The sequence below is a fragment of the Diachasmimorpha longicaudata genome, chromosome 7 (assembly GCF_034640455.1).
Source record: "Diachasmimorpha longicaudata isolate KC_UGA_2023 chromosome 7, iyDiaLong2, whole genome shotgun sequence".
NCBI lineage: Eukaryota > Metazoa > Arthropoda > Insecta > Hymenoptera > Braconidae > Diachasmimorpha > Diachasmimorpha longicaudata.
The window spans coordinates 9,579,598-9,596,151 of record NC_087231.1 but is presented as its reverse complement, the minus strand read 5'-3'; the positions used below and the strand labels follow the sequence as shown (position 1 = coordinate 9,596,151).

The following is a 16,554-nucleotide window of genomic DNA, read 5'->3' as shown; positions in this document are numbered from 1 at the left end:
TTGAATTGATAAGAAAAGGTCTTAGAAAGTGGCACATGACGATACCGTTTACATTCTGGTGATATGACACAGAGGCTGAATGTCATATCAACTGTCGACGAAAATTCATTAAGACTCCGTTAGAAGGATGGCTACTTCTCACAAGAGTATTTCCCAACATATATTTCTTTCAAGGCCGATTATACACACTAACGCGTCCGGTATTGATAGCCCTGAGAGTTGTATGTCTTATCTCTCGATGCCCGTGTAGCCGTCACGCTAATTTGGCCCCGGGACATCCGCACGCCCACGTCCAATGCCGAAATGTTACGCATTTTTTTCCTTTCTTTCTCGTTTTTTTTTGCTTCCAAATCGAACCGTTTTCTGCGTAGAAATTTTTTTTTGCTCAAGATCTGTTAGAAATCTTGGGAGCATTTCCCGGTTGACAGCAACGATTTTTTGGAAGACGATGAGGTTTTTCAGATGATCTTATGAATTTTTAATAATGCTATTGCTAATTTATTGGATAAAATGGATATACGATGTGCAGTCCGAGGGGATTTTTCCACTTGTTCGTCTCCCGTTTCGCTCTATTTCTTGTAATTATCATTAAGGGCATTTAGAATCGTAGGCAGGCGGCACTCGAAATGCATTAATGCCGCTGCAATGTAATAAATTGGTAAACCATTCCACGGATCTTGAAACGAATTTACGATGACGTATACGCCAATTGAGATGACTGGGTGTTTTCATCCCGTGCGATTGCACACATGAGTGGGAAAAATGAAGACTACCTCATGGGCAATATTGGCCTGATATTTCTGTTATTACCATGTCATTCTGGATGGTGCTATTGCATCACTCCCGATAAAAATAGAATTTGAATCTCTTGTGATTGAGAAATCGTGGAGGATTTATTTTCCACGAGATTTTGTGGAACACCCAGTGCGGGAGGAATTATCAAAGAAAATTTGCTCGCAGATGCGCACCTCTGGGAAATGTTGGGCATAATTTGGCAGTAGGCCTCGAAAATGTCGGGATCAATCTCTCATCAGAGGTTACTGAGCGGTCAGGTGGCCCACCCAGAGATGGAAACGCCTCATGTCTAACTCGTTTAACGCTAGAACGTCTGGAAGTAGTCAACCTTACGACGTCAAAAATACGCCATATTAAATTTGTATATTTCATCCTGAGGGGCGTTGCAAATAATTAGTCGAAAACCTGCAATGAAAAAATAACTTTCCCATTTTTGAAAGATTATTTTTTTTTTGCTCCAAAATTGAATATTGGAATGGATGGAATTCCACTTCGAACGATACGAGCCTCAATTGCATCTCCCACACTTCTGCAATATTTTTTTTTCATTCAATTCAAGTGTTATGAAGTCTTGAAGTCTCGTTTATAAGATCCGATACGCTACAATTGAGAGGGCATTTGGTAACCTGAAACGTGCTGTCGAGGCATAAATTCTTCATCTAGGTGAGACCACTTACGTGCGATACAAACGGCCAAATTACATGTCCCAAGAGGTATAATTCGTTAAGATCAGTGTTTTCGTGTAAAAGAATGAGGGGGAACGAGATTTCACAGTAAAAAATTTTTTTCTTCTCTTTATTAACCCAAGGCGAAAGACATCGCTATTGACAGAAAATCTATAATACATATAGAATATACAATTTACAATTACCTCTGAATGTCTTTTATAAAGATCACGCTGACAGGAGACCAAGGGTTTGCAAGCAGATCTGCGCCGCTTCAGCCTTCGCCTGTTTCTTGTTCGGACTCGCGACACTCGGCTTGTACTCAATTCCATTCACTATCACCTTAATGGATCGAGAAAAATAACATTATAATGAGACAATTAGTAAAACTAAACTCTTTGATAACGATGCATTACCTTGAACAGGAAATTCTTTTTATGATCTGGTCCACACTCGAAGCATAGCTCGTAGACAGGCGACCCATATTTTCGTTTGGAGCAGAATTCACCAAGTAGAGATACCGGATGTTTTCCTGAATAGGGAAAAAAAATTATTGTTTTACATACGGTAAAATATTTCGTACAATTCGCGATTCCCGACGTTGCCTAAATGTTAAATATTAGCTATTACGCACCTTCAAGAGTTTTAATTGTAGGTGCAACGGGTTTAGCCATTTTGCCAAGTTTCAGCCCAATATCCTGATCCGAAACGAGTCCTCTCTTATCCAATTTAACCTCCAGCTGCAATGGCACAAGAGTCCCCTCCTTATTCTTCCCCAAACCCTCCCCAGGACGCCACCCCATCTTCTGCAGTAACGCCATTCCCATTCCTCCAGAGACCGGCTGTGCCGATGTCAGTTGATCCTAATCCCAATATCACGATAAATAAATACATAAATTCCTGAACAACAAACACCTTTTACACTCGTTCTGGCAGTCCACAGTAAAGAACTCGAAAAATATTTAATGAAAACTGAAATTGAATGGACATTTTTTACCAAAAAAAAACATGGAAATTCGAATGGGACATGACGACGGAAAAGCAATCAGAATTTATCACAATATTTGCCAGAAGGAGTTACATACTTACCCACAGTGATTTATAATCATAAACTATCACATCAGGCAGCAGATGATGTCTCTTCTATGGAGCTTATAATTGCCTGTAACAAATCCTCAGGTGGATGCAGACTAGAGCTAAGTATTCCAGCTTCCATAATCATCGGCATTATGTTTTCCTATATCATGAGAAGCTGATTATAGTTAGCTGTAATCTCACAGGAGTTCGTTGCCTCTTTCCTCTCTCACATCGCCATAATCCTTATTAATGTGAAGTATTGACTGATAAATTGATCCCTTTGTGATACGTGGCGCAGATAAGCCACTAAAATCTTATTAATGGACGGGAGAGAAAAGTTGAATGAAAAGTACTAGACATTCACAGTAAATTTACAGTAATTTTACTGTACGAAATTGTGGAGCACAATTATCATTCATATTCGTGAGATAATTTCTGGCAGCACTAGGAAAAATGTTTTGATTTTCCAGAAAAAAAAAATCTAAAAAATTCCGCTCCACGATTAAATGAGATGTTCGGTAATTTTTCTGCAACTTTTCTCTTCGCGTGAGGCAACGTTACTCCCGTGTCCGCGCAGGCACAGAATCCACCTCTCCCTTGAGAAGTGGTCTGTGCCTACGACACAGTCCCGTCAACGAGACTGTACCTGAAAATCTGTTATAAACAACCGATCATGATAATTTATTCCAGTTGAGGCCAAGATGGTTCATTGAAAGGGGAGTAGCGAAGATCCGCTGAGTTTGAAATTTCGGGGGAAAATGAGGGGCGAGGGCTTTTATATTTTGGAGGACATTACCTTACGAGCCCACGCTTGATAACCTGATGTTAGTTCAGCTGGTGTTAAAACTCTGGCGCCAGTGCTACCAGTGAATTGACCTGGCATCTGCTTGCTCTCCGCCCAATTTCTCATCTGCAAATATTATGTTTCAATTAAAACCCCAATCTTGGAAGGTATTTCTGGACTGAGGACGGGTTGGTGTAATTAGGGCCAATGTGTACCTCACTCTGTGCATGATACATTTCACTAAGGGCTTCGACATCATTCGGATTCTCTCGGAGTTTCCGCATTGCTGCCAAGCGTTGGGAAACTATCGTTCCAATGTCGACATTCTGAAAAAATCGATCAAGTGCAGGCTTTCAATTATTTTTTTAATCCAAAAAACCATCAGTAGAAGAAGTAAGGATTTTCTTGCAGTGAAATTTGTTTCCGAGATGATCTATTTGAGCGGAAGGATTGAGAATAAAAATATTGCTGCAATTATTATAAGTATTTTTTTTTTAATTACGTACTTCCATTGTAGCTTGAGGAAAAACTCCAATCTTCTGCACTCCTGGCAGGATACCTGGTGGAACAACTGGCCCTATCAAAGGAGCCACTGTTGGTTCAGGAGCTGATGGTTCATCGGATTTTGAATGAGCAGTGGAATGTGGTGGAAGTATTGCAAATGGCTCTTCAGTAGCTGGAGTTGTGGCTGGTACGAACTGCTTCTTTGGCTCTGATTTTTTGGGTGCTGGTGCTGGTGGAGTGGGGGTCACGTCCACCCACTCATTTTCTAAATAAACAGGTCATCAACAATAACTTACATAATTACTTCTAATCGTATCCAATTTTCAGTCAAAGACTGATTCAAGAAAAAGGTTTAATCACCACTTCTGCGATGTTGCTGTCCACTGGACACCGGGAACTGAAGACGCAGCTGATTCGACGACTCTGCTGTCCTCTCTTGGAAGGTTTTTGTTGGAATTTGTTTGGAGTCCTACCCAAAAAAAAATTTTATTTGATTGAGATGATAAATTAGAAAATAATTGCCCCACTCACTCGAATGTTCATTATGATTGAATTAGGTCGCTCCTTCAGCAAGAATGGATGATGAAATCCTTTTTCTGATTCACTCCCACCCTCATCGGACGACACACTCGAGAGTTCACCGAGGGCTTCAGACTTTGAAAGAGATTTACAAAAATCTATTGGCAAAAGACATATGGTGAGAACTGTACCGTAATTTTTATCATCAAAAATAATAATTTATACCTATCAATTCATCAACAGTTTTTCCACCAGCCTGAATGGCAGCAATGGCTTTGTCCTGTTGTGCCAGAGGCAAAGTACCTCGTTTGATCATATTTATAGCATTTCGTCTTGCTATTTCCAGCAGCTTCTTCTTGTCAATTTCAATTCGTTCCCTGAAAGCAGTAGAAATGGCACTTGCAATGATTTAATCATTCACTCAACAACTATTGATAATAACCGATACGAACTTTCTTTCTTTGCTTCTGCTTCGACCCCTTGTGTACCTATCCCGATGTTTTTCGACACTCCTGCTTCGACTACTACCGAAATTATCAGAGTTGTATCTGTTTCTGTCTCTACTCATCGTAGATCTTCTCTCAGAGCTCCTGTCTCTGTGTCTCCTCTCAGAACTCCTAGTCCTCGTGCTCTCCCTCCCACGACTACGATCTCGTCTGCTCCCATAATAGACCCCTGAATCCGACTCTTTTCGATCCTTCGAAGAACTGTCTCTGCTTCTCTTTTTACTGTCTCTGCTCCTCGAACTTTTGCCATGTAAATCCTTATTTATATCATGAGACTCATTCTCATTTCGAGAACTTCTCCGACTCTCCAATTTCTTGATCTTCTCCTTCTTCTTCAGAATATATCGAAGATCCTTTGTTGTTGACGGACCGGGACTAACTTCTCTTTGGTATTTCGACTTTCTGCTTGACGATGGACTGTCGGATAGATCGAATGCATCAGGAGGGGGAGTTGGACTCAGTGTTGGGGTTCTGTTGTCCTCGTCACTGTCTGATATCTCCCCGTCCTCTACTCGGGCTGCCTTCTCCTTCTCGATATTCTCCACTTCCTTCACCGTTTCGTTGTAAACAACACTGTTCTTCAAGTCTTTGATCAGAATTTTTGGCTTCAATGGCTGATCGGATTTTTCTGGAAAATTTAAGAGGATATTACATTATGAAAACAAGTGAGGGTAATGAAAAATGAGAAGGTGATTGAAGATTGGTGTACCAAGTAATCTGGGAACCATAGGGTCATCAAAATTATTGTCAAGGCTCTGCATTGCTGATCGTAATTTCAGGTTCTCAGGCTTGCCATTTTTTGGATCACAGCCATTGTCAGGTACTTCTGCGTCCGGATCTTTTTTCACCATTTTCTGCACCAGGTCCAACATTGTCTCAGCTGTTGTCTCATCATTTTCTGTTGCTGCACTCAAGGACGAGAGGCCTTTCTTCATTTTAAGAGCCGATTCGTCTGAATCTGACATGCCAGCCAAGCCTGAATCTCTCTTGCGTTTCAATTTTTTCTTGTGTTTTTTCTTCTTTTTTATTCCTATTGGTGAAACAATTGTTTAAGGGAGGTATTCCAAAATAAATGAATCATTGACTTACCATCTTGCTCGGCCTCACTGTCACTGCCACTTCTCTCTCTCTTCCTGTGTTTTTTTTCCTTGTGTTTATGCTTCTTCTTACTCTTTTTTTTTCTCTTCTTCGATTTGTCAACTCCATCGGAATCGTCATCCTGAGCCTCCTGTGAATTGTTTAGATCTTCGGCATCAAAAGTACTAAATAATTCTGTTAAAATTTCATTCGATGATTTCTCCGGCAGTCCGGGCTCCTGTTTTATTTTGACAGCGTCGACACCCACATTCTTTATTAAATTTGCGAGATCAAATAAATCTGGCATTGTATACTATCCAAACCTAGTTACTCCGTAAAAAATGCATAATTATGCACATGTTTTCTTATTAGTGTACTGCACTTGGACAAAAACAATGAGCTCCAATATGCAATTCTCTGTTATCTTGGAACTATACTTGTGCCGCCATCTTTATGCTACGCTAAGGAACCACGCGCCAATGCGCGCCATCAGTGCACAGTTTAAAAAATTTGGAAATATCTTTATTAGAGATGATGACGAAATTTGACGTAACTTGTCAAAATAAAACCAAATCTCAATAAACTCAATAGAATAGAATAAACAACAAACAGTACATGAGGAAAAAACATACATAAGATGTAGACATTTGCGTAATGGTCATTTTTATTTTTTATTTCATAGTGAGTGATTGATACATCAAGTTATGAAGTGCCTGAAATAAAAATCTACTGAAAATTGGATTCTCCCCCTAGAATTACGCAACACTATCGTCTGGATTGGACTCAACATACTGTTGTTCATGGGGAACCTGTTGATTGTCGAGATAATTATTATTTCCATAATGCTCATATTGTTGACTACCATCGTAAATACCCTCATCGGTCTGCCCTTGAGTCCCCTCGGCAGACTGTTGATACGCTGATGGATCGTACTGCTCATACTGACTGTAATCCTGGGTGGAATATTCTGCTGGGTAATTTTCGTAGTTCTGAGGATCCTGGTAACCGGCCTGATCCATCTCCTCAGTTTTTTGTTGGGGATTCGGGTAACTATGGGTGTAAGTATCGTCAGATGCTGCTGGGTAGGGATGAGTATCATGGGCCTGTATTTCTTCAATTGCAGGTTTATGAGATTGTTTACCAGAGTCTGCACCTGATTCAGGGCTTGACGATAGTCTTCCTATAAATTGAACGTTGAAATCCATTGACAGTAGGTGGGCATTCAAATTGAATATCTATTCATACCTTTCGGATTTTCAAGCGTATCCCGGAATTTACTCGTTAAATACTCTATGTTGCTTTGTAACCGGGCCATCTCTTCCCTAACAAACAAATACAAATTTATTTACCGATGAAATAAACCAACTGAAAGTTTTCACAAACGTACATGAACCATAATTTTCTCTAAAATTCATCAAGCTATTACTGTGCTGATAGAGGTGCCACCGAGGGTTTAACTACCACCGATTTTTTTTTCGGATTTATTTTAAGTTTAAGATCGACCTTGACGGTGCGCTTCTTTTTCGAGGGCGAAGTCCTCAAGTCAATCACTCCGTCAGTCGTCTCGACAGCATCCTCTGTCAACACAGATTTTCTCAATTTATTTTCCTCGATGTTTTCGTACCAAAGAAATTATCTAAATTTTCTAGTGCGATAGGATGAATGAATTGGCATAAATCAAATGAGTATTTTTATTTCGCCCAGCAAAAATAATAATTACTTGTGCGTGTGGTTGTTAGCTTCCAAACGCTGTGTGAGAGATTGGCATTCGGCAGTCAGTTGAGAAATGAGCTTTGCTTGATTGCTGAGAGCGTCTTCAAGACCACCCACTTGAGCAGCTAATGAACATTGAATTGAGTTACCCATTTTGTTTTTTTTTTCTTTTATCAATCTCATTTAATTGAATTTACAGCCCATGCTAGGCATAGTGTCAACATGCCGATTTCCCACACAATTCCAACCGTAATTCTCCAATGCATAATGCATTTGATATTCAGCTACTGGTTTTAGAGTGAACAATTTTGTTTATTTCAAAGACAATATACCCAACACAGGCAACAATCGATAGTTTCTCACCGTGTTTGCCCTCCATATCCATTATCATCGATGTCACGTCCTTGTCTTTATCTTTCCTGGGAGTTGCAGTTGTCTCCACGTGTATAATTCTCGACATATTTAACTGAAGAGAAAATGTATTAGCGCTAAAGGAAGAGCACGGTTTTCAGTCTTCCAATTATGTGAAAGTAATATTCATACACCTCTTTCTCCAATGAAGCAATCTGCTCGGACAGCCGCAGGTTCTCCCGCCGACAATGGACGATGTCAGCATCGGCTCTCTCGATTCTTTGCTTGTAAGAATTGATTTCTGTTTGCCAACGACTCTGCTCTTGACGAGCATGACGTTCGCTCCTCTCAGTCCCCAGTTTCGCTGTGGCAAGTTCTTGCTCAACTGCATCTTTCTCTGCTGAGAGTTGAGTCAAGTCGCTCTGGAGGCTTGCTAAAGACGAACAGCAATTTTTGGAAAGGAAATAAATTAAATTGCTATTGAAGAATACCACTGAAACATTTGCTCACAAGTTTTCGACAGCATTTCCTTCTTGAGATCCTCAATCACCGCCTGCTTCTGAGTCAATTCCCTCTTGAGGTCCGAGATCTCCCGGCGTTGCTTCTCAATCTCCAGCTGGGATTTGGATGCAGCGTCCCAGTGCGTCGCGACATCAGCGGAGAGCTGCTCCATCTGATGCCCATACCTCCTCTCCACCTGGTGTCTCTCCTCCGCCAGCCTCCTGCAGGCATCCTGCGTGGCTTCTCTGATCTTCTCCCGCTGTCTCTCCAACTCGTCCTTCAGCCTCCTGATCTCGGCCTCCGCCTGACTCTTCTCGAACTCCGCCTGCTGGGCAGAGTCCATCGCCCGTTTTGCCTTCTGGCTGGCTTCAGTCTCCCTCTCACGAGCTGCCTGAAGACTCTTCAGAGTTTCATCGAGTTTAGAATTTGTCTCTCGTTTCTCTCGCATCACCTGCTCTAACTGGACGACTGTCTCTGGACTGGAGGAGCCAGTGTCCGATCTTTTGAGACTCGATGTTTTGTCCTCCAGTGCTTTCTTAAGCTCGATTTTCGCCTGCGTTAATTGCGCCTCTAGTTCGCTGATCCTGGACTCATACATTATCGCAGGTCCGTCCATCCTTTGCAATTTCATCTTCTTTCCCGGGCTGGAGTGTACTTCGAGTTCTGTCGACGGCAGGGATTTACCCTCCAGTCGTTTCACCTCATCGCAACTTTCGTACTCTGTTAGGAAGGCTTTCAGCAGCCCTGTTTTATTTTTATCGTGAAGTGCTTCGTTCTCAGCTACTACTTCGCGAATTTTACCGAGGAGGTTCTTCAACTCGTCTTTGCAGTAGCGTGACTCTTGCTCCAATTGCTCGATATACTGTTCTTGACGCATTATGAAGGAGGTAAGCTCCCGGGGCGTAAGTTGGGAGTCTTCGGCAGTTAGGATCGATGCTGGCAGGCGAACTTTTTCGGGGGATGAGATACACTCGCTCACGGCACTTCGATCGTCCGTGTCTTCCGCGGACTCGTGCAGGCGGAGAGCGCTGCGACGGTAGATACCTCTTTCACGGTGAATTTTACTGGAGTAGATATAACCAGTTTTTAACGAACGCTTGCGATGCAGCGAGAGGGAAAGTGATCGATAATTTTCGAGATTTTTTTAATAACAGCTTGTAAGAAATAAAACCCAAATCAGAGAATTAAAAAGACGACATTCCAAAATTTCCATTTGGGAACAAGAGAGTTAAATAATGTAATGCAGTACATACCCTGTTGATCTCGGCGTGTAAGACTCAGCCAAAAGATACTTGAGCTTTGATACAGCTTCTCTATAAGCTGTCTCCGTGTAGTCAGGTATCTTCTTCTTTCCAAGATCCATCTTCTGCACCGAGCTCATTTTCCTGGGCAGAAAAAACCTCAAATGAACTACAGTACAAATTAACTTACACGTACTCGAAGAAAAAAAATCAATACAATGTATTACTCACCGGACTCTGAATCGCTTGGGTCTACCAAAGGGTGCATTTTCGATGTGTGAGAAAATGTGGGTGCCCCTCGGTTTGACGTAAGGCCTGAGTGGTAATTTTGGTCGTGTAAGCAGAGTACCTGGGGACGTGGAGACACCGGTAACGGATGTACCACCTGTGCGGCATCGTCGAGGGTAGTTGCTCGTCGTTAGCATTCCGTTAGCATAATGCCAATGAAGCAGGCATTGACGCTCTTACATATAAGCTCGCCAGCTCACCTGAATCGATTGAGAGGGGTAGAGGGAGTAGATGAAGAAACAAGGGATGTGAACGTAAGGTGAAACGCACAGTGAGTCGTTCCTGGGGAATCCTTGAGGGTAGTGGGGTTCTTTGACGGGGTGGGTGGGCTTCTCCAAGTCAACCGAGTCAACTGAACACTGGGTGGAGGGAATCCGTAACCAGAGACTGGTACGTGAATCGCGTGTGGCAGGGTCATCCGTGCTGAGGAGGGACAGGCACCGTACCAACAGCCACACGCAATTCCTTCATCCCCATGGATCTTCTTTATAGATGGTAGTAAAAATCCTTCATTAGACTAATTCTTAAAACTTACTTTTGAAAGAGTTATAATTTTAAAGATGAAAACTGAATGAAATTTCTTTTAAACCTGATAGAGCTGGAATCTCTTGTCCTGTCTTCTAATCCCAATAAATTTTTAATGTATTTCGGAGGGTGTTCGGAGGGTCATTAATTAATTTTCAAGATTCATTCCTGATTTTTCAAATACTTTTTTATCGAAAATTATATCTTTTCCATTTAAATAATGTGATGTTGTTTCCAATGGATAGCAATCTAAGGTGATATTAGATGCAGATTCAATTATTCTTTGTAGTGGATTCACTTATTGTCGAGAATTGCTATCACCCTCTGGATTAGGAGAAGTTACATGGGTAGGGGCTATCTCGACATCTGTTTCGAAGCTGGGCTCTGCTGCCAGCGTAGTATACTCCGGAGTACCTGTACCAAAATTTCGCAATGAGTTTTGTGTTATAAACTCAATGAAAATCAGTAGGTTGCGTGTAAATTATTGACGTACTTTCGATTTCACTATTTCCACTGCCTTGTTTAATATTAAATATCATTATGGCCGAGAAAATTGCAGCTCCACCGCAGACGAAGCTCAGAACGTCTCGGTAATAGGTAGGACAACCAACTGCACAACGTTTTCTAGACGTAATACAATACCAAAATCAGAGAGCGACACAAATGCAAAGTGAACCTCTTTCATATAGACCAATATCTATAGTGTTACTCACGTATACTGAATAACCATAACAGCGATTCCATTACACAGTTTGTCGGTGAAACTCATAGCACCATATACAAACGCTCCGGATTCGGTATTCGGACCAATTAGGTCGGCTGTTACACCAAGGCTAGTAACCAACATCACAGATCCTCCACCACCTATAATAAAAATATTTGGGGATCTCAATCTGATCGAGTTTTCCCACCTAATTATTATCAATTTCATTAGAAATTATTGATCATCAATTACCCAATAGAAGTCCCACTGGATAAATTGCATAATGAGTATAAAATTCGCCGTGACCCAAGTATATCCAGATACAGGCTGCTAGGCCCTGAATCACACCGATCAGATACGCCCACTTTCGACCCAATTTCGTATTGAGTCTTCCAATGACCAGGGACCATTTAAAACTACTCATAAACATGATCAGCGGTATCACAGCCAGGGAAGTGGCTGGCATCAACAGACTCTCGTGAAGATAGAGAGGCATGTAAGTTTGTCCTATATTAACAAATAATCTGCATGCCATATAGACCGAGGCCACCTGGTAGAATTTAGGGTCCTTGAGGAATGACGAAGCGGGCCTCAGGTCCCTTCTCAGTGGACCTGAAAAAAAAATCAATTGATTGTCGTATCTTGAAGAAGAAAAAAATTGATTTTTTTTTAAGGGAAACGAAAACTCTGATCAACCTTCTAGTCGACCTTACCTGTTGGTGAATGCTGAACTTCCCTAACGAACATGTGAAACATTATCGAAGTTATCGACCCAATCGTTATTCCAATTAAAACGATATTTTGAAACTTTGGTGCATCATTTGTGTTTATTTGCTGATTTCCTGCATCGTCACTAGTGATATGTAATACCGCCCAAAAAACGACGTAAACAAATATGTTTGCGAATACTGAAAACATGTATCTGTAAAAAGGCAATGGAAAGGTCGTTAAAACTAATGGCCCAGGAATGTCCGATATAATTTTTTTTATGAGTCCCTACCTGATCGCAGTCAGCTCTGTCCTCTCGTGCTCGGTAGGAGTCAAGTCTGGGATTAAGGACAAGTGTGATATTTGCACGGAAGCCCAGCCGAATTGAAAAATAATAACAAAGGCCGCATAATAGACCAACTGGGCCCAATGTTCTGCATATTCACAATTAATACACTTTGAGAATATAAATGGGAAGGAGAACAGCACACAGAAGGTTCCTGCAAAAGGACAAGTTCATGATCATGTCTGAAATCAGAATTTACTCCTCAAGTCCTAAAATATTTTCTCCACGTCTCTTATTTCATTTCCACGAAATATAATTAATAGTTACCGAGTAAATGCCAGGTTTTCCTCCGTCCATACCTACACAGCCAGAAATCGTCATCTTTGTCAGACTGGAGTCCGACAAAGGGCGTTGCAAAAGCATCAGCAATTTGGCCAATAAATAAAATCAATCCCGAGAACACAGGATCGAATCCAAGTACATAATGAAAAAAAACAATCAAGTATGTGAACCACATAGAAGCACAAATATCATTAAGTATATGTCCAACTCCATATGCCAATTTTTGTTTTCTTGGAAGACGTTGGACAATCTCCGTGTAGTCATTTTCCACTGAATTCGTCCTTCCGTCCATCGTGTTCACTTTTTCTCGTCTGAATCCGGGATAACTGATTGCAACTATTCTGGAGGTATCTTAACCTCTCACACAACTGTCATGACGTTTTAACGACAATTATAACTCCCAATGGCTGAATACACACTTGTTTTCCTCGGTTCTTATTGTTTATACAATAGTTAACGTCATCGTACTCCAAAATCGCCAACAATGTGTGAATTAAAAATAAAATAAAGGATAACAATAGACCGTCTTCTTTGTTGTTACTGCATTTCTGACACTTGTAACGTGTGTCACCGATGAGATCAAACTCCGAGGATGGACTCGTGATCCACTATTTTCATATCAGTGTATAGCTGATTCACCTCCACAAGTTGGTGATTTCAGCATGTGACATGTGCTGTTACGGAGGGAAACCTAACCTCAATTGTCCTCGAAGTTCAAAATAACATAAATATTGTTTCGCCAGGAGACTCAGATCAGTTATCTCGTAGTTTTTAATAACCAACAAAATCCTCATATTTTTATCTTTAAGTAATAAAAAAAAGTCTGCTCTTTTTTTTTAAATTGTTGGCTATATGATAAATTAACTGTTATGCAGCGACTAAATTAAAAAAATTAAAGGAAGGGATGGATAATCAAATTAGAATGGGATGAATACAAATTTTCTTATCATTTTGGATTTTATTATAAAAATCTTTGAACTATTACAAGTGTTTGTTTCAATTTTTATTTTACGTAATGTTATGACTTAATATTTAGTTCTCTAAATATGAAAAATCTGTCACATGTGCAGTCGACATAAAAACATACTTTTACTGGTCTTTCAAGGTACATCTAATTCTAGGATATTACAGCCTTTCAAAGGTTGATCACAAAAACTTGAAGTACTCGGAATAATACAAATGAAAATGAATAAACGAGGTATTCATGAGAATTAATGAATAATGATAACTAGAAACGATGAAAAGTGATTAAGCAGCTTTGACAGTCTTCGCAGCTTTCTCCTGTCCCCGGGTGACAGGTGACTTGGGTGTGTTGGCTGATTCCTTGCTCTGTGACGACGAGGCTTCAGCGTCCTTCAGGGCTGGTTGTCCAGTCTGAGTGATAGAAATGATCCTCTCGTTCTTGTCCTCAAGAGACTTTTTCTTGGGTGCTGTGATGGTGAGCACTCCATCAGAGGACAAATGTGATTCGAGATCATCTATTTCGCACTGCTCTGGCACCAGGTACTTGCGAGTGAATTGGCGAGAGATGAAACCATGCTCGTCCTGCTTCTCCTCGTGCTTTCCCTCGATAAGGACATTACGTCCAACGACCTTCACGTTGATCTCCTCCGGGGCGAATTGCTGCACGTCCAGACTCACTTGAAACTTGTCCTTATCAGCCTCAACGACCGAGAAACCTCCGGATTTGCGAGCAACGGCTCTCTCGTAGGGATGGAAATGGTGGCTGCGTCTGCGAGGTGCACGAAGGACCAAGAGACTCGAATCCAAGGGGGAGGATGTGTCATGGAGGAAATCGTCGGCGTTCAATACTCGCCCAAAGTGCTGGTTATGGAGGCGATGCGGACGATCCAGATCTTCCCACCAGTTAGAGAATAACATTGGAAGAAGTGACATTTTTTTCTCACAATTCACTTTTGACAATTGACTTAACGAATCAAATTCACTTGATATAAAGAGGTGAATTATGTTTACACAGTAAATGTGTAACGATCTATACGCTTTGCTTTCTGTTTTGATACTGGGGAAGCGCTAGCTACAGCTCCGGTATTTATGGGAATCCAGCGACGCTCGTGACGCCTCTCGAATGTTCGAGAATCCTCTCGATTTTCGGTAGAGGATTATTCTCGGAGTTGATTGTTTATGCAAAATTGCAAAGGGAATGGAGAGAGAATTATGGAAGAAATGGGGAAAGAATTTTTTGTAACTGGAAAGGTCAAGAAATTCCTGAGTTTAAGGAGGAATAATTGGATTGCCAGGTTGATAAATGGATTTCCATGGTAATATTGAAAAATTGAATGAAAATGTAACGTAATTTCGTGGAGGTTGGGGATTCATTCATCTTGTTGCTCAGCAAAAAAATCAAAAAATTTATCTTTCGAAAATTTATCTCGGAATGGCCTTATAGTTTATAACGTTCGAAGAATCTTAACGGATTTCTGTGAATACCCCCCAAAACTTCTACGTAGTTCCATTCATAAAAAATAGACATGGGGATGATAACCGTCGAACAGCCCCAGCTGTTGCTAGCCGGCTTCATTGGGCACCTCCATTGATTCGCCAAGGCCACACTACAGTCGCATTATTATTATATCACGCACTCGTGCACCTTCCACTAGGGTCGTTTACCTCTGTCAGACCAACCAGCCGAACGCAGTCGACGCTTCTCGAAGTGTCGCGATTGTCTGCTCTCCCCTCGCCGCGGCATAATTCAAACTCCAGAAATTTCTCGACACTTCCCAAACATTCGAAGTATGATACGCAAAATCCAAACAGAGCAATTATGTTGTTTTCTTATCGTCAAATTGCTTGTTGTAATTAAAACTATGTAAATATTGTAATTCACATTCCAGAAATATTTCTCAACCTCAATTCAATCCATTTGAAATACTCATCACTTAAATGTTCAATTAAAAAGAAGTTTCTCTCGGGGATAAAAAAATGAAAGGATTTAGAAATAAATAATACTTAAAACTCATAAAATTCTTTTTCTTCTTTAAAATTTTTTTATTAATACACCTCCCTACCGATTACACAAAAGGAACCACCTTTCAAACGTTCATAAACAAACAAATGAAGTGAGTGGATGACCAAACTACTCTTTCAAAAAATACAAAAAAATGAAATGAAATGGACATATAAATTTTCTTATGTACGTAGCATCACAATCTAGGATTTTTGGGATATTCTATGGCAGAAGGTGCGTTGACCCACCTCAACCTTCTCACTGCTTAACAGCACTTTTAACAGGCTCCTCCGTCTTCTCCTCAAGGGCAGGTTTCCCCGTGTGCTCAATGTGGATGGGTTTCTCCTTTTTCTGCTCAATGGACTCTGGTTTCCTGGGCACTGTGATGCTGAGGACTCCGTCAGATGACAGCGTACTGGAGGCCTTCTCCGGATCACACTGCTCTGGAACCAGGTACTTCCTGACGAAGTGGCGAGAGATCATACCATGGTCGTCCTTCTTGTCCTCGTGCTTGCCCTCCACGACGATGTACTTGTCGACGACTTTGACGTTGACCTCATCTGGTTTAAACTGCTGGACATCGAGGGAAACTGCGAATCTGTCCTTGTCAGCTTTAACGACTGAGTAACCAACATTTTCCTCCCTCATCAGGTCTGCCCAGGGTCGGTAATAGGCTGTGAGTGGTTTCCTGTCGAAATCGCGGAGTATTCTGTCGGCTATCCCGTCGAAGTCCCTCATGAACTGCTCGGGACGAATCGTCAGGCCGAAGTTCTGGTCCAGCAGACGGTGTGGACGATCCAAGTTTTCCCACCAGTGAGAAAACAGCCTCGGTACGAGAGTCATTCTTGATCTCATAAGGATTGTATTCAACTTGTTCAGTAAAATGAACTTCACTCTGTGTTTCGTATTTTTGGACTGACGCACTAGCCGCTCCGGCTGCTTTTATATCATTCGCATCCCCACTAACGTCGCACCGGGGGAGACCCGATGTTTCGAGAAAATTC

The 16,554-nt window shown here is 41.3% G+C and overlaps 4 protein-coding genes across 4 annotated transcripts; all 4 read right to left on the bottom strand.

The window, feature by feature from the left end:
* Nucleotides 1-1,568: 1,568 nt before the first annotated feature.
* Nucleotides 1,569-10,573, bottom strand: LOC135164788 (uncharacterized). The gene is made up of 21 exons (XM_064125459.1): nucleotides 9,965-10,573; nucleotides 9,746-9,877; nucleotides 8,502-9,556; nucleotides 8,186-8,424; nucleotides 8,004-8,106; nucleotides 7,648-7,765; nucleotides 7,173-7,249; nucleotides 6,687-7,107; nucleotides 6,305-6,308; nucleotides 5,940-6,240; nucleotides 5,560-5,880; nucleotides 4,797-5,478; nucleotides 4,570-4,721; nucleotides 4,357-4,502; nucleotides 4,186-4,294; nucleotides 3,828-4,090; nucleotides 3,537-3,647; nucleotides 3,334-3,447; nucleotides 2,095-2,323; nucleotides 1,877-1,992; nucleotides 1,569-1,802 (listed from the first exon to the last, which is right to left on the bottom strand). The coding sequence occupies exons 1-21, from the start codon at nucleotides 10,156-10,158 to the stop codon at nucleotides 1,689-1,691; spliced, it is 5,001 nt and encodes a 1,666-aa protein (XP_063981529.1). The 5' UTR covers nucleotides 10,159-10,573; the 3' UTR covers nucleotides 1,569-1,688.
* Nucleotides 10,574-10,707: 134 nt separating this feature from the next.
* On the bottom strand, nucleotides 10,708-13,385 carry LOC135164615 (major facilitator superfamily domain-containing protein 12-like). The gene is made up of 7 exons (XM_064125134.1): nucleotides 12,571-13,385; nucleotides 12,250-12,457; nucleotides 11,963-12,171; nucleotides 11,502-11,861; nucleotides 11,260-11,410; nucleotides 11,040-11,170; nucleotides 10,708-10,960 (listed from the first exon to the last, which is right to left on the bottom strand). Exons 1-7 carry the CDS (start codon nucleotides 12,875-12,877, stop codon nucleotides 10,845-10,847), a joined length of 1,482 nt encoding a protein of 493 aa, XP_063981204.1. The 5' UTR covers nucleotides 12,878-13,385; the 3' UTR covers nucleotides 10,708-10,844.
* A 138-nt stretch (nucleotides 13,386-13,523) lies between these two features.
* Nucleotides 13,524-14,882, bottom strand: LOC135164616 (protein lethal(2)essential for life-like). The gene has a single exon (XM_064125135.1). The coding sequence runs from the start codon at nucleotides 14,479-14,481 to the stop codon at nucleotides 13,834-13,836; it is 648 nt and encodes a 215-aa protein (XP_063981205.1). The 5' UTR covers nucleotides 14,482-14,882; the 3' UTR covers nucleotides 13,524-13,833.
* Nucleotides 14,883-15,567: 685 nt separating this feature from the next.
* On the bottom strand, nucleotides 15,568-16,547 carry LOC135164618 (protein lethal(2)essential for life-like). The gene has a single exon (XM_064125137.1). It carries the CDS (start codon nucleotides 16,403-16,405, stop codon nucleotides 15,809-15,811), a length of 597 nt encoding a protein of 198 aa, XP_063981207.1. The 5' UTR covers nucleotides 16,406-16,547; the 3' UTR covers nucleotides 15,568-15,808.
* Nucleotides 16,548-16,554: the final 7 nt, after the last annotated feature.

Excerpts from the sequence above, each read along its gene's own strand:
- LOC135164615 (XM_064125134.1), bottom strand. The coding sequence starts at position 12,877 with ATGGACGGAAGGACGAATTCAGTGGAAAATGACTACACGGAGATTGTC. Across the intron at positions 12,172-12,249 it reads ACAGAGCTGACTGCGATCAG|ATACATGTTTTCAGTATTCG; the intron begins GTAGGGACTCAT and ends GCCTTTTTACAG. Across the intron at positions 11,411-11,501 it reads TCCAGTGGGACTTCTATTGG|GTGGTGGAGGATCTGTGATG; the intron begins GTAATTGATGAT and ends TTTTTATTATAG.
- LOC135164618 (XM_064125137.1), bottom strand. The coding sequence starts at position 16,405 with ATGAGATCAAGAATGACTCTCGTACCGAGGCTGTTTTCTCACTGGTGG.
- LOC135164616 (XM_064125135.1), bottom strand. The coding sequence starts at position 14,481 with ATGTCACTTCTTCCAATGTTATTCTCTAACTGGTGGGAAGATCTGGAT.
- LOC135164788 (XM_064125459.1), bottom strand. The coding sequence starts at position 10,158 with ATGCTAACGACGAGCAACTACCCTCGACGATGCCGCACAGGTGGTACA. Across the intron at positions 9,878-9,964 it reads CCCAAGCGATTCAGAGTCCG|GAAAATGAGCTCGGTGCAGA; the intron begins GTGAGTAATACA and ends TTTTCTGCCCAG. Across the intron at positions 7,108-7,172 it reads TACGCTTGAAAATCCGAAAG|GAAGACTATCGTCAAGCCCT; the intron begins GTATGAATAGAT and ends TTCAATTTATAG.